The 15,643-nt window shown below is 42.7% G+C and overlaps 1 protein-coding gene across 2 annotated transcripts in view; it reads right to left on the bottom strand.

Annotated features, from left to right (window-relative positions):
- Positions 1–15,643, bottom strand: part of SPATA18 (spermatogenesis associated 18) — a 195,962-nt gene that overhangs the window by 59,021 nt on the left and 121,298 nt on the right. Inside the window, exon 7 of one of the 2 annotated variants that reach the window (XM_030191371.1) lies at positions 8,710–8,778. The exons of the other annotated variant lie outside the window; for it this stretch is intronic. Coding sequence (XP_030047231.1) covers positions 8,710–8,778 — 69 coding nt within the window. The remainder of the gene's footprint in view (positions 1–8,709; positions 8,779–15,643) is intronic. 2 annotated transcript variants of the gene reach the window in all.

Here is a 15,643-nt window from a genome sequence, read left to right as displayed (position 1 = left end):
CTCTTCCCCAAGGAACATGGCAACATCCTACTCACCCCACTACCGAAAGACACAAAGAAAAAAAAACAAATAACCTTACCAATTACTGTCCAGTCACATCCATCCCACTAGTAGTCAAACTGATGGAGAGTATGGTGACAAAACAGCTTATGGAATACATGGACAAGTTCTCATTATTACATGAATCACAATCAGGATTCCACCCCTCTCATAGCACTGAAACTGTACTAGTCACTCTCTCCTGGCCAAATTCAAGCATGAAATTGCCACAGGTAAAAGCATACTCCTCCTCCAATTCGAATGTCGAGTGCATTTGACATGGTAAACCACAACATACTTCTATGCCTCCTAGACCATTTCGGGATTGGAGGAAATATACTTAATTGGATCAAGGGTTTCCTAATCACCAGAACATACCAAGTTAAATCAAAAACAAACATATCACCACTGTGGAAAGCAGATTGCGGAGTACCTCAAGGATCACCACTCTCACCAATACTCTTCAATATAATGATGACCCTCCCACCCCCCCCGGCCAAATCCTTATGCAACCAAAACCTTCACCCGTTCTCTATGCAGATGACGTCACAATTTACATCCCTTTCAAACATGATCTAACAGAAATCACCGATGAAATCAAGCGCAGTTTGGATACCATGGACTCATGGGCAAATTCATTTCAACTGAAACTGAACACTGAAAAAACATACTGCCTCATCCTCTTATCCTAACACAATAATTATAAACCCACAACCTTAAACACCCAGATCACACCCTCCCTATCTCAGATAGCCTCAAAATACTAGGCGTTACAATTGATCGTGAATTGATTTGCTCTTTTCTGACCACTGACAGGTCATTTATGACCTATGAACTGCATAGCTATAAGGCTCAAACTTTTCTATACTTTTACTGAGAGCTGCATCTTTCTGAAAGCTCTGACTTCAGCATTCTGTGTAGCACAGCAGCAATCTTGCTGAGAGCTGTGAAAAGCTGTGTATCCGAGGTCAAGCTGACCCTAAGGAGCATTCTTCCCCCCACCCTGACAGAGTCGGTGCCACTTATTCTACTTCAGAAGGACACAAGAGTGTATTTACAGTTTGAGGGTGAAGACGGGTTGAGTTTTCTAGATAAACATGGGTACTAGGGAAATTCCTATAAAGTAATGGCGACTGAAATCCTCTGTAAAAGAGCCTTGAAAATGCTGAGTCCCCTAAACATTGTTCTATGTTCCATAACATTCAGATAGCATGTTTCATTCTATGTAAACAATGAAGTAAGACAGAAATTAGCTGAAATTGCAATTGGGAGGGGATTGATGCCCAATCCACTATATATAAGGCACTGTTGTGTTATATCTAGTCGGGAGGGCTGAGATGATCAACCAAGTGACTCTTCATCACAGAGGTCTCCCTCTCTTCCTCTTGTAACAAATTGCTGTTACCTGATTTCTTTACTATTTGTTACCTGCCTGATCGCCTTGTTATTACCTGATTGCTTTGTCTGATTACTCTGATTATTTTGATTACTCTAATTACTCTGATTACACTGATTACTCTGACTGATTACTCTAATTACTTCGCCTGATTATTTTGCCTAATTGCTTTATTGCCTTATTACCTTGTTATCATCTATAATTGGTAAGTAATAAAGACTTTTCCTTTAGAAGAAACATCGATCCCTACAAGTCTCCATGCTCTCTAATTTCTCTGTTCTTTCTGTCTATTCTCTCACAATATATTTTGGGAATGGCTGGTCCACTGTATCTTGGGGTAAGTGTTGGGAGACAGAAATCCTATTGCCTCACCTTTCCAACTTATTATATTCCTTATGATAAGTGGAAGGATAAGAAGGAAGAATATTACAGTCTTCTCTGGGACTGGGGAGTTATCAGGGGAGGACTGTATTATGGCCTTCCCTAAGACTCTTCTATAATCATATGGTAGCAGAGGATGGTTTCACTGTAAAGTGGAGTCAAGGTTTACTATGTTTTACTAGTTCCTCTGGGATTGAAATTTGAAGTGTGCTTTAGGTAAATTTAAATTGATCTGAGATATGGCTACATTTTTGAATTTAGGAAAATCTGAGCTCAGTGATAGAGAAAGAGAGAGAAAGAGAAAAAGATATATACAGTATATTATTTCTGCTAGCATACTGTTTATTTTAAATTCCTTTTTTTATTTCTTTTTTTTTCCAGTTTCTGTTTCAGTGACAGGATTGCAGAAGCTATTCAGTGCCTCAAATACTCTTTCAGATGCAGCTGTCAGATTTCTGAAACTGATATTTATCCACTGTTGAAATTCCCTAAATTTTTTTTAAGGTGTTAAAGATCTTTTGTTTGGAAGGATTGATCTTTTTTTTGAGGTGCCTTGCCAAAGAAATCAGTGCAGATTCTATAATCAATCGCAATCTCGCACTTGAGAGCCAAGTAAACTCCACTATAAAGAAAATGTTTCATTCAATGTGGAAACTTAAACGTATAAAACCTTTCTTCCCGAGGGAAATATTCCGCAACCTGATACAATCAATGGTAATGAGCCACACAGATTACTGCAATGGAATATATGCGTGATGTAAAGAACAACTCACAAAGAAACTCCAGACAGCCCAAAACACAGCAGCCAGGCTGATATTCGGTAAAACACGTTTTGAAAGTGCCAAAACCCTCGAGAAAAACTGCACTGGCTCCCAATCAAGGAACGTATCACCTTCAAAATCTGCACCTTAGTCCACAAGATTATCTATGGGAAGTCCCAGGACATATGGTTGACCTGATCGATCTCCCAACCAGAAACAGAACCAGAGCATCACACACCTACTTGAATCTCCACTACCAAAGCTGCAAAGGACTCAGATACAAAGTGGAGGAGTGGCCTAGTGGTTAGGCTGGTGGACTGTGGTCCTGGGGAACTAAGTTCGATTCCCACTTCAGGCACAGGCAGCTCCTTGTGACTCTGGGCAAGTCACTTAACCCTCCATTGCCCCCAGGTACAAATAAGTACCTGTATATGTAAGCCGCATTGAGCCTGCCATGAGTGGGAAAGCGCGGGGTACAAATGTAACAAATAAAAAACCTATACATCCAACTTCTCCTACATAGGCACACAATTGTGGAATTCACTGCCAAAGACTGTGAAAACAATCTACGACCATCTAAACTTCAGGAGATCATTAAAGACCTACTTATTCAGAAAAGCATTCCCCACCGACCTAACTTAGATGCCCCAACTCAGCAACACAGCAAAACCATAGATTGTATTGGACACTATATATTCCTTCCTATCTTCGATCCCTATGTACCTGAATATACTAACCTTATCCGACCCTTATATCAAATTGTATTTGTTTCCATACTGGACCTGGCAATCGCCTTTACATTATTATGTAAGCCACATTGAGGCTACAAATAGGTGGGAAAATGTGGGATACAAATGTAACAAATAAATAAATAAAGCTATTTCCCCAGATAGAATTATCTCTCAAGTAATCAGGCCGTTTCCCTGGCAAAAGCAGAAGAAATCATCTTTTTCAACCATTGAGCAATAATAGTTTTAAATGCTTATTCATTTCATTTGGCCTTAACAGACAAATTTACCAGTTCTATGAAATTTATTAGTAATTTCCAAACACCTCTTGAGCACTCTTTTGATATCTAACAATCGTAAGATAAATCAGAGCCATAATCCTATCTGCAAATTGAAGGAGGGTTAACATCCTAATTTAAATGAAAAACAGACCCACTTTTGGAAGAAAAGAAAGAACTGTACGAATACATACCCCAGCCTTAGTAAAAATTTAAAAATGGATCCCTACAAGTGAGTGTCTGAACCTGAAGTTCTGAAATCCTCCTAGCTGACAAAACTGTCTCTAAGGTGAAATTCTTGAGAGTAGCTTTTCTTAATGGCTCAAATGGAAAACACTAAAGAAACAGAAGTACTAAATTCAAATTCTAATCTGGAAAGATCTTATGAAGAGGAAGATGCAAACAGCCAATGCCCTTGAGGAACTGTACAACATCTGAATGGAACACTATAGAGGAATTTTCTAAACAGCCTCTGAAACAAGTATAAGTTGCCACTTGGACTTTCAAGGTCCCAAAGGCCAGACTTACTTGAAGCCAATCCTGCAGAAAGACTAATATGTTAGCAACTGAAGAGTGAAATGGGGAAATAGATCTCTCAGAACATCAACCTACAAACATTCTCCATACTCTTCCTAGCTTGATGTAAAATGGTAATAAGTTGCTCAGGATAACATTTTCACCTTAATCTTGATCTCTCAATAGTCAGGCCATAAGACCAAAGGGGGAGAGCTCCTCCATCAAAATTGAACCTTGACACAACAGACCTTTTTATTGAGGAGAAAGAATGGGTCAATCTTTTTGAAGACAGACAGATCATACCATGGTCTCAGATTATCCTGCCTGGATGAACTGCAATGCATTGAAGAACTTAATCTATCATTGGCCATGGAGGAAAAGTATATAGAAGACTCTCCTGAAGCCATGGTTGCAGCAGAGCATCCAGTTTCTGTGCTAAATTATCTTCTGGAGCTGAAAAATCTGGAAACTTTGGCATTCTTTCTTGTCACCATACGTTCTAGAATCGGATTCCCCCGGAAATTAACCAGGATTTGGAATGCTTCCCAGGATAGTTCGCACTCCCCTGGGTTTAAGGAGGGTCTGCTGAGAAAGTCTGCTTGTAGATTCTGAGTCCCTGCTATGTGAGCCACTAAATAATTTGCTAGGTTCTTTTCTACCCAGATGAGAAGACATGCCTCCAGAGGTAACTATGAACCATAGTGCCTCCCTGTCTGTTGACATGCGTTACTGCAATGGCACAATCTGACAGATCTCTGACCAACTTGCTTATCAGAGTTTGGCAAAGGTGAGGAGAGCTTTGTGAATTGCTTTGAGTTCCAAAAGTGTGATCAACCAGGAGGCTTCACCTGTGATGCAGGATGAAACAATCATGTCTGTTTCAGTGAAAGGCAGGCTTGAGGCCTAAGTAGAAAGTTAGCATGACTTTACTGCTTTTTTTCCCCTGTTTCGTCTCTCTGCATATTTCTGCTCTAGACAGAGAGATTTCCCAGGCTGATACAAGAACGTACCTCCTTATCAGTTAGTGAATAATACAGGCAGATACTATACTATTCACAAGATAAAGGCCCCCAGGAACAACCCTAAATAAGGCCGCTTAGCTATGTGGGTGCCAGTGTTGAATATAAGGATAGCACCCGCATAACATTTTTTTTAAACAAAGCACCCCTCCCACCTCTGACAATGCCCCCTTTCCCTTCCCCCTCCCCCCAACCTGTGGCAAGAAATCCTCCCCGGATCACCCCCTGCCCTATGACAATGCCCCCTTTCCCTCTCCCCAGTCCATGGAAAGAACTTCCCCTGGAGGACCCCGTCCCCCTGATCACACCTTTCCCTTCCCCAGCCCATGTGAAGAACTCCCCCTGGAAGACCCCCACCCCCAACCATGCCCCCTTTCCCTTTCCCCTCCCCCTCCCCGCAGCCCACGACAAGAACTCCCTCCCGTCCCCACAGTCGACCATGCAGGCCCCTCCCCAGGCCTATCTGCATCTCTGGTGGTGCAGCAGGGTTGCTGGGGTGCAGAGTTCAGCCCTCTTGTTCCTGCCCCTTGCAGAACCACTCTAAAATGGCTGCCATTACCTCTCGCAGCAGCTCATGGTACTACACGAAGTACCACAAGCGGTCATGGCAGCCATTTTAGAATAGTGAAACAAGGGAGAGGAGCAAGGGGGCTGCGCTCCTGCCCCCAATGACCACTGCTTGCCCACCAGGGTACAGGTAGGCCCAGGAGGGGGCTGCCTGAATGTTGGGGGGTTCGGAAGCGGCCTTTATTATGTGGACTTGGAGAGGGGTGGGGAATGAGGGGGCATTGTTGGAGAGGCAGGAGGAGCATGGGGGAATTAAAAAAAAGGTTATGCGGGTCCCAGCAAGATATTCAGCCGGAGCCTGTATAAGCTTCGGGTGGCCAGGCTGTCCAAAATTATCCCCCGATATTCAGTGCCAGTGCCTGGACATGACCCAGTACTGAATATCAGGGGACAATATAGCCGGCGAAGATTAATGTTTAAAAAAAACGCTGACCTCTACCTACTGAATATTGGGGTGAGAAAGTATAATATGTTTTAGTGTTTGATTGTTTCTCCAGAATGCCAGACAGGATCCACAACCTCTGTGAATGCATGTGACCCTTCATGCCCACTCTGCCTGGAGTCTGCATCTGTGCAGATCTGGAGATCCTGTTGTGACTTGACTTATTGTTGATCGGTGGTTGGTGTGTGGCCATTTTCTGCACCTGATTACGTCTCTTTTTTGCAATAAACGGTATAACATATCTAATTTCTGTGTGTATGTGTGTGTGAGATCTCTTTAGGATATTCGCACATTTCATAAGAAACACAAAAGAACTAAGCATTACTGCCAGCAGCTGCTAGAATTATAAATCATCCCAGAGTCCGGTTCCCCATCCTGAAAGGTTGGCATCCAAAATTATTATTACCAATTCAAAATTATCAAACAAATTTTTTTAAAGAGATTGCTGGGTTGAAGTTAACACCACATAATGAACCTTGCCTCAGAAATCCATGGGAGACGGAGATATAGGACTGATGAATGGGAGACCAATGACTGAGAAATTATTTCTGTAAAGTTTTATATGTGTTCTAGCCCTTAGGACTACTTCCAAGATTACTTCCATATACTCCCAGGCTTGAGGATTCTAGTGTTGCAAAATAAGTGTGATTTAAGATTGAACCTCCTGCATTCTTTGAAGTGGCAAAAAAAACTTCTCCTTCCTTGAGTGTTGAAGAGAACTTCCAGATATTCCAGTGAGACAGAGAGAGAGAGAAAAAGTTTGCTTTTCTTGAAATTGACTATCCAGCCCAGGGACTGAAGTAGATTCAGCACTCAGTCTGTAACTTGCAAGCTGTCTTGATGTGAAGAGACCCTGATCAGCCGGTCATCTAGGTAGGTATGAACCCTGATACCTTCTCGACAAAATAATGCTGCTACCACAACCATGACCTTTGAAAAGGTTCTGGAGGCTGTGGCCAAGATAAAGGGCATCACTTGGAATTGAAAATGTTGGCCCAGTATAGCAAACCTGAGAAATCTCTGGTGGGGAGGCCAAATAGGAATAAGGAAATAAGTCTCTTTCAAATCTATAGCAGTAAAACTCCCCTAGACAAACAGATGCTATCACAGAATGCAAAGTTTCCATTCTGAAATGCAAGACACAGGTAACAATTTAGTTTCTTGAGACCTAGAATAGGCCAATAGGTACCTTCCTTTTTAGAAACTAAACAACAGATTGAATACCTCCCTAGACTTTTTACTTTGATAGGCACTGCAACCACTGCTCCTAAATTTCTTAGAGCTATCAAGGTGGAATGTACTGGCTATCTTTTTGCTGGATTTTTGTAAAAATATTCCAATAAAGTTCCAACTTGTATATCTCTTTGATAATATCCAGTACCCATTGATCAGATGTTATCCGGGTCCATTCCTGAAGGAAGTTAGTAGGATAGACTCTAATTACCACTCCCTTGGAAAGGGCTAGAAATGGCCTGGCATTGAATATTTGGATTGAATGATGGCAGCAGGCAGTCAAAGCGCTGCCCACTGCTGGCTGAATATTGGAGGGAGACTGCTGTTAGATGTTATACCTGAGGTAAAACTGTAACATTTCCCGTATTCAAAATGGCCACTGCATCCATGGTCTGGGAAGGTGAACTGCAAGAAGCCTCTGAAATAAGCTGCAGTTCCAGGAGAGAAGACAGGTCATGAAGCCCCAAGAACAAAGTACCTTCCCCTAAATTATCCCTACTGACCTAGTACCTGCTTGTTTTACACACTGAACAGCCACTTGATGCAGCTATCCACCATGAAACGGACAAATAGCACACATGTGGGAACAGCCACAGAGAGAAATAATAGCCATGAGAGGAGCAGCAAAGAATATCCTACAGACTTTCCCCTCTCGGCAGATGCCAGAAAATGTAGAATTTAAAAAACTTACCCCACCAGTTTTCATATCAGAAAAGGAAATTCAGAGGTAATTCAGAGGTGGTGGTGAGCAGAGGGACCTGGCACCACCAAGTATTATCCAAAGATTAATACCAATGTAGTTAGAAAAAATCCTTCCTCCTGCTTAACTGGTACCAGTTACCAACCGGTCCAAGAGCACAATTAGCCATCTACCACCTGCTGGAGATAGAATAATACTGAACTGTTTGAGCTATACAGATTCCTAATAAGGAACAGCACAATCCTGTCTCCACCCAAAACCCACAACATCCTAGACTGGTCTGCTGCAAATGCTAAGGAAATATGCATTTGCCAAATCTCATCAGTTGAATAACAGCATCGTACATGAGAATGTAACTTGCTCCAAATATGGGTTCAATGGTTTTCATGGTACACACAAAACAGAAATGTAAAGACAAATCTCTTTTGAAACATTCATAAATGTTCATTGCTTTACTGCTAACAAGTCACAAACTGAACAATAGACTGCATGTATTAAAAGCATCTTCCTACCCTCCGCTTTTATGTCTGATCTGATGAAGGAACTATAGCTTCTGAAAACTAGTCACAAGTGAACTGTTAATCTAATAAATGTGATCCCTTATACTAGGTTTATTAATATTTATTTGTAATTATTCCTAACATTTTACCTGATAAAAGTGTCCTCTCTGTCCTCATTTTGCTCAACATTCTTCTGCATTTTCTCGCACCATGGATTTCTACAGTATGCCATAAAAAAAGTCAATAACTGAATCTATACTAAGGTGGAAGATTTTCAGAAGGCAGGACAGGGGTATAACTGCAATATTAATCTTCTTACTCTGAACGTTCCACTCACCTTTTACTGGTTGGTAGGATAGGCCCAAAGGTTGTAGTTAACTAAAGAGAGATGGATATATGCACCAAATCAAGACAGCATGTATTCAAGAAGATCAGGAACTAATATTTATGTTTTCCTAAATGTATTGTTGCAGAGGATGAATGAAACATTTATTGTTTGTGTTGTGACTAATTTCACAATAAAGAAGGAGATGGAGAGAAAGAGAAGCATCTCAGTTGGTATTTATGCCTCAAAGATTAGGTCACCCTTTAATTGATGATGGTGCCTAATTCTTTAACAGGTCACCTAAAGTAGGATGCCAATTGTATGTGTAAGTTATAGAATAATAGCATCTACATGTGTGACTGTTACACAAGTAAGTGCTCGCTATAACATATGTGCCCAACTGCCTTAGAGCATAAATGCAAAGGGGCTTTCACAGAGGGATGAGCAAGGAGGGGGTGATGGGCATGTCTCTCACTTAAGTATTTAATGTACAGATTACTATAAGTTACATCCATAAGTGTTGCATTTAAGTACTCTTGCCATAGATATGGCATAAGTGGGCACGTTTAACTTTAGGCACACTGATGCTAATTTATGCTAGTACTAGCCGTTAAGCCAGTAAAAACGGGCGAGTATTGCAGCCCTCCTCTCTCCCCTAGCCTCACCCCATCCACCGATCCTCCCCCCCCCATATTCTGTGACCCTCCTCTTTCCCTTGGCCTCCCCCCCCCAAATGTCCAGCAACCCTCCTCTGTGCCCTGCTCTCACCCCAAGTCCAGCAACCATGGCCTCTCCCCCTGCCCTCCCCCCATGTCCAGCTACCCTCATCACTGCCACTCCCTCCCCCCTCTGTGCCGGGCCCCCTGCACTGACCTGACAGCGCCTCTCACCTCCGTGTGAAAGCGCTGCAGGCAGCAGCAGATTGCTCTGCTGCTGCCTGCGGCACTTCCACATGGAGGTGAGAGGCGCTGTCAGGTCAGTGCAGGGGGCCCGATACGGAGGGGGGCGGGAGCAGCGGCGGGGATGGGGGGGAGAGTGGAGGTTGTTTCGCATGATGTTCCTTTCCAGGCGGCAGCGGCCGACAATTCGACTCCGTTTCCCTCTCTGTTCCACCCTCTGACGTCATGATGTCTTGACGCGAGGGCGGGACAGAGAAGGAAGTCTGTACTGCGCATTTGCAAGTGAGTACGGTCACTTGCCGTTTATATGTTTGATTCCATAATGGAACCTGGGCGCCCAGATATCATTATAGAATTAGTGTTCAGCACGCTGCATCCAAGCACCTAACTTATGGAACCCAGATATAGAATTGTCTCCTAGAAGTTTACTTTTCCCAAGCGTAATACTGTTTTACATGCAGAAAAGGCCTTTTATGAAACTGTGCAGTAGTATATATGCATATACGTATTTACACATACACCACATGCAGGCCTTCCCAGAGGCACAGTCTGTGCAGAGCAGGAGTGAAGCTGCAATGTACACACATATTTTTTGAAATATGAAAGTACATGAACACATTTGCATTTGCCTTTCAGCAGGTGTATAGGTATGTCTTAACATTTGCATGTCATAGGGGCATGGTCTATTTGATAAAGGTACATGGAGGGGCATTTTTGATATAACATCTAAATCCGAGTTTGGACATTTTGCTGAAAACATCCAAAAATCAAATGATGAACATGACCATTTTCTAAGCTGAAAAATGTCTTTTTGTTTTGAAAATGGCCATTTCCTAAACTTTTTCTAGATGTTTTGAGCTTAGTGCATCTCATATTTTGGATCATTTTCGGAAAAAAAAAAGTCCAAGTGAAAAATGCACAAAATCAAGCCATTGGGATGTAGGATGAGCAAGCATTCTTAGCAGACTGGCCACACAGACATCCCAATAGAGCAGTGGGGCACCCTAGGGGGCACTGCAGTGAACTTCACATAAAAGGTCCCAGGTACACATCTCACCCTTAACCTCTTATATTATATGATGAGCCCTCCAAAACCCACTAAAAACTTATTGTACCCAACTATACTACAATAGTCCTTATGATTGCAGGTGTCACCTATATAAAGGTACAGTAGGTTTTTGGAGTGCTGACACTTTCCTCCACAAGTGAAACAGAGTAGATTATGGGCCTGAGTTTCCTTCTGTAGAGTAGAAAGTGATGTGGAGACAAAACTTCATCCTGCCCATTCCCCTCCCACAACCAAAAATGTTTTCCTGTCCCCACCCCATCCCCGCAGTCAAGCAGATTTTGTAACTCCATCCCCTCACCGTCACACCCTCACAGTTTTTCATTTTCTTCCCTGCATCTCCCTGCTCAATGCTGAAAGGAAGATTTTAATGTAATTTTATGGGACTTACAGGCATGTAAATAAACAACTTAGGCCTATAATTTAAAAGACAATATTTAATACTGATTGCATGAGGTTTGCATTATGCTTTAAGTGGGGATCCAAAAGGGTAGCCATAACTTAGCAGGCAGCAATTAGCATGGGCCAGTATCAGTGAGGCGGATAATGGCATAAAGGAGGTCAATGCCCCACCCTGGCAGGCAAGAGACTACTTTAACATGATCCACTGCTAACATGGCAAAGTACGGCCATGGGTAGAGTCAGGCCACTGTATATACTTGCAGAGGTCATGCCCATCTGTCATTCTGTAATGAGCTCTTTCAACTAGTGTTAGTTGATGTCATTTTGTATTGTCTACATCAATCAGTGTAATTTCTTAATTTTTGTAACTTAGGTGCAACAATGCCATATGTGCTTTGGGGTTGATGGAGATGGAAGAGGAAAGGTTACACTACAAAGTAATTTTGGCAGCATAAGTTTAAAGTGGCACTTGTCCTTTCCCTATTTTCATCCTCAATACACTAAATAAGCAATCGTGATGTCTCTAACTGTAACATAGACAAAATAAATCCTTCCTGGTTTTGGTGCAGTTTATTGGATCACCTGAAAGAATGAGACACCGTCCTAAATGGTCTCAGGAAGTCAGGATTAGTTTTACAATGGTCAAATAAAAAAGCATTACAATCTGCAGAGAATACAGATACTTACCTTTGCACTCATGGCTCCTGTTAGGAAAGCGTCATTTTCTTATCAGCAGTCAATGAATGACATGCGAGATCTGGAGCCTGTAAACAGGTTGAGAGCACCCACAGGATATGGTGGGACTACCAGGCTATAATAAACACGTCCCGATAACAATCAGGGCATGATCCAGGTCCCACCCACAAAAATGGCAACCAACTCACCTACATTCACTGGCTGGCTTGGCTGGCCTAGTTTGCGACAGGAAAGAAGCCCACTCTTTCCTGCCCACGGCTGCTGTCCTGCCCAATACCGTCGCTTCTTTAAAATGGCTGCCGAGATATCAAGAGGTGGTCTCGTGAGACTTCCGCTTGAAGTCTTGGCTCCAATTTTGAAGAGGCGACCATATTGGGCAGAGCAGCAGCAATGGGTAGGAAAGAGTGGGCTTTTTTCCTGCCCCGAAGAGGCCACTTGACCACCAGGGTGAGTTAAAGTAGGCTCGGAAGGGCAGGGCGGGACAGCCAGACCTTTATCCCCATTACCACGGGGATAAAGCAATGGCGGTCCCCGATAGCAGGCACTACCACATAACATCTTACCATTGCCATGGTAGAACCACATAATTTTTTTTAATTCTCCATTATTGTGTCACTCTCTGCTCTACAGTGCACTGCACCAACCAGTAGGCTACTCCAGGAACCTGTTTGCTTCTCTAATAGGACTGACCATAACATCTGAAGTTGTCATAGAGGCTGGTATGTACTTGAGACGTGGTTCATGGAGAACCATGACTGGGATATTGCTATACCTGGCTATAATCAATTCAGAAAGGACAGAGTAGGAAAAAAGGGTGGATGATTAGCATTATATGCTAAGAATGATGTTAAAGTGATGGAACTGCAGGACACATGGGGTACGGAAGAAGCGCTGTGGGTTAAACTGGAAAGAAGGAAAGGAAAAGATATCTATATCGGAGTAATATACAGGTCACCCTCACAGTCAGAGGAAATGGACAGAGACTTAATTGAAGACATCCACAAGATAGTTTGGAAAGGAGAAGTACTACTGAAAGGTGACTTCAATATGCCAGATGTTGATTAGGGTGTCCCTGCTGCGGGGTTGTCTAGAAGCAAAAAGATTTTGGATTCCCTACAGGAAGATTTGTTTCAGCAGTGGGTAATGGAACCAAGATGGGACGGAGCTATTCTGGACTTGGTGCTTGCGAATGGAGAGGATATTTCTGACGTCAAGGTGGGAGACCATTTGGCATCTAGTGATCACCGAATGGTGTGGTTCAATATTAAAACAGGAGAGAGGGCTCATTCGAGATTGAAGGTCCTGGATTTCAAAAGAACTAACTTTGCTGAGATGGGGGAATTTCTCAAGGAAGAGTTAGTAGGATGGGAACTGCTGAAGGAAGTAGAACAGCAATGGACAAGACTGAAAGGAGCTATATTAAAGGCAACTAACCTTTATGTTAGAAGAATACATAAAAGTAAGAGGAAAAGAAGACCGCTCTGGTTCTCAACCTAAGTAGCTGAAAAAATAAGGGAAAGGAGGTTAGCCTTCACATGTTATAAGACGACTCAGAAAGATGAAGACAGGCGAGAATACCTAGATAAGCGAAGAGAAGCTGGAAAAGCTGTTAGGAAAGCAAAGAGGAAAATAGAAAAGATAGCTAATATGGTAAAATTGGGGGATAAGACCTTTTTCAGATACGTAAGTGAAAGGAGGAAGTCCCATAATAGCGTGTGAGGTTCAAAGCTGAGGGAGAGAAATATGTGAAAGATGATAAGGATAAAGCTCAACTGCTTAACAATTATTTTTGCTCTCTGTTCACCGATGAAAGGCCGAGGGTAGGACTTCAGAAAACAAATGCTAAAAGGGATGGATGTATGGTAGTCCAAGACCCATTCACAGAGGACTATGTTTGTGAGGAGTTAGCTAAACTAAAAATAGATAAAGTGATGGGGCCTGATGGGATACACCTGAGGGTGCCCAAGGAACTCGGAGAAGTTCTGGTGACTCCGCTGACTAATCTCTTCAATGCTTCCTTAGAGACTGGAGTGGTCCTGGAGGACTGCAGAAGAGCAAATGTGGTTCCTTTGCACAAGAGTGGAAGTAAAGAGGAGGTTGGAAATTACAGACCTCTCAATCTGACCTCGGTGGTGAGCAAACTAATGGAAACGTTTCTAAAGTGGAGGATTGTGAGGTTTCTCAAATTGATTGGTATGCAGGACCCGAGGCAGCATGGCTTCACTAGTGGCAGGTTGTGTCAGATGAATCTGACTGACTTCTTTGACTGGGTGACCAAACAGCTGGACATGGGAGGGGCGTTAGATTTCAGCAAAACCTTTGACATAGGCGACTGATAAATACATTGAGTGCTCTCAGTATGGCACTTAGAGTAACTGATTGGGTTAAAAATTGGTTGAATGGAAGGAGACAGAAGGCAGTGGTAAATGGAGCTTGTTCTGAAGAAAGGGATGTTGTCAGTGGAGTACTGCAGGGATTGGTTCTTGGGCAGAAGGGATGTCTGGTAAGGTTTGTCTCTTTGCAGATGATACCAAACTCTGCAACAGGGTGGACACCCTGGAGGTTGTGTATGACATGAGGAAGGATCCAAGGGAATGGTACAATATAGGGGGTGAAGTGCTTCTGTGTACAAAAGAAGAGCGGGACGGGGGCAATTGTGTCTGCTGACCTTAAATCTTCCAAACAGGTAGAAAAAGCGATGGTCAAAGCCAGAAGGATGCTTGGATGCATAAAGAGAGGGACGACCAGCAGGTTATAGTGCCCTTGAATAAGTCTCTGGTGAGGCCCCATTTAGAGTACTATGTGCAGTTCTGGAGACTGCACCAATGGAAAGATATAAACAGGATGGAGTTGGTCCAGAGAGCGGCTACAAAATTAGTAAGCGGTCTTGAATACAAGACATATAGGGACAGGCTTATGAACCTCAACATGTATAAGCTGGAAGACAGGAGGGAGAGAGGAGATACGATAGATGTTTAAATATCTCAAGGGCATTAATGTACAGGAAGTGAGCCTTTTTCAACTGAAGGAAAACTCTGGAACGAGGGGGCATACAATGAAGCTAAGAAGGAGTAGACTTAGAAGTAATCTAAGAAAGTATTATTTCACAGAAAGGGTGGTGGAAGCATGGAATGGCCTCCCGGTGGAGGTTGTGGAGTCGAGAACTGGTCAGAATTTAAGAAGGCATGGGATAAGCATGTGGGATCACTTAGGAAAAGGAAGAGTTAGGGGTTATAGAGGATGGGTAGACTGGATGGGCCATTTGGCCTTTATCTGCTGTCATGTTTCTATGTTCTACGTTTCATTCATATCTTTGAGGGGAAAGGGGGTCAGTGACCAATGAAAGAGTAAGAAGGTGTCATTCCTTTATAACTCCAGTGGTAATCTGGTCATTTAGGGCACCTTTTTGTGGCTTAGTTGTTATTAAAACAGGTCTAGACCAAAACGTCCAACTTTTAGCCATGAAAGTTTTTGTTGTGTTCCATTATGGCAGAAAAATGTCCAAGTGTTAGGAACGCCCAAATCCCAACCTTAACACACCTCCTTGCGATTTAGACAAACTGCAGATTAACAGCATAGAAAAAGTCTTTAAAAAATGGGTTTCGAAAATAACAATTTAGACGTTTTTGTGAGAAAAACCTGCATCTGCCGGTTCATGCCACTTTTTGAACTTTTTCTCTATCAAAAATGAGCCC

This window comes from Microcaecilia unicolor, chromosome 2 (assembly GCF_901765095.1).
Source record: "Microcaecilia unicolor chromosome 2, aMicUni1.1, whole genome shotgun sequence".
In the NCBI taxonomy this organism is placed as follows: Eukaryota; Metazoa; Chordata; class Amphibia; order Gymnophiona; family Siphonopidae; genus Microcaecilia; species Microcaecilia unicolor.
This window is presented reverse-complemented; position numbering and strand designations above follow the sequence as displayed.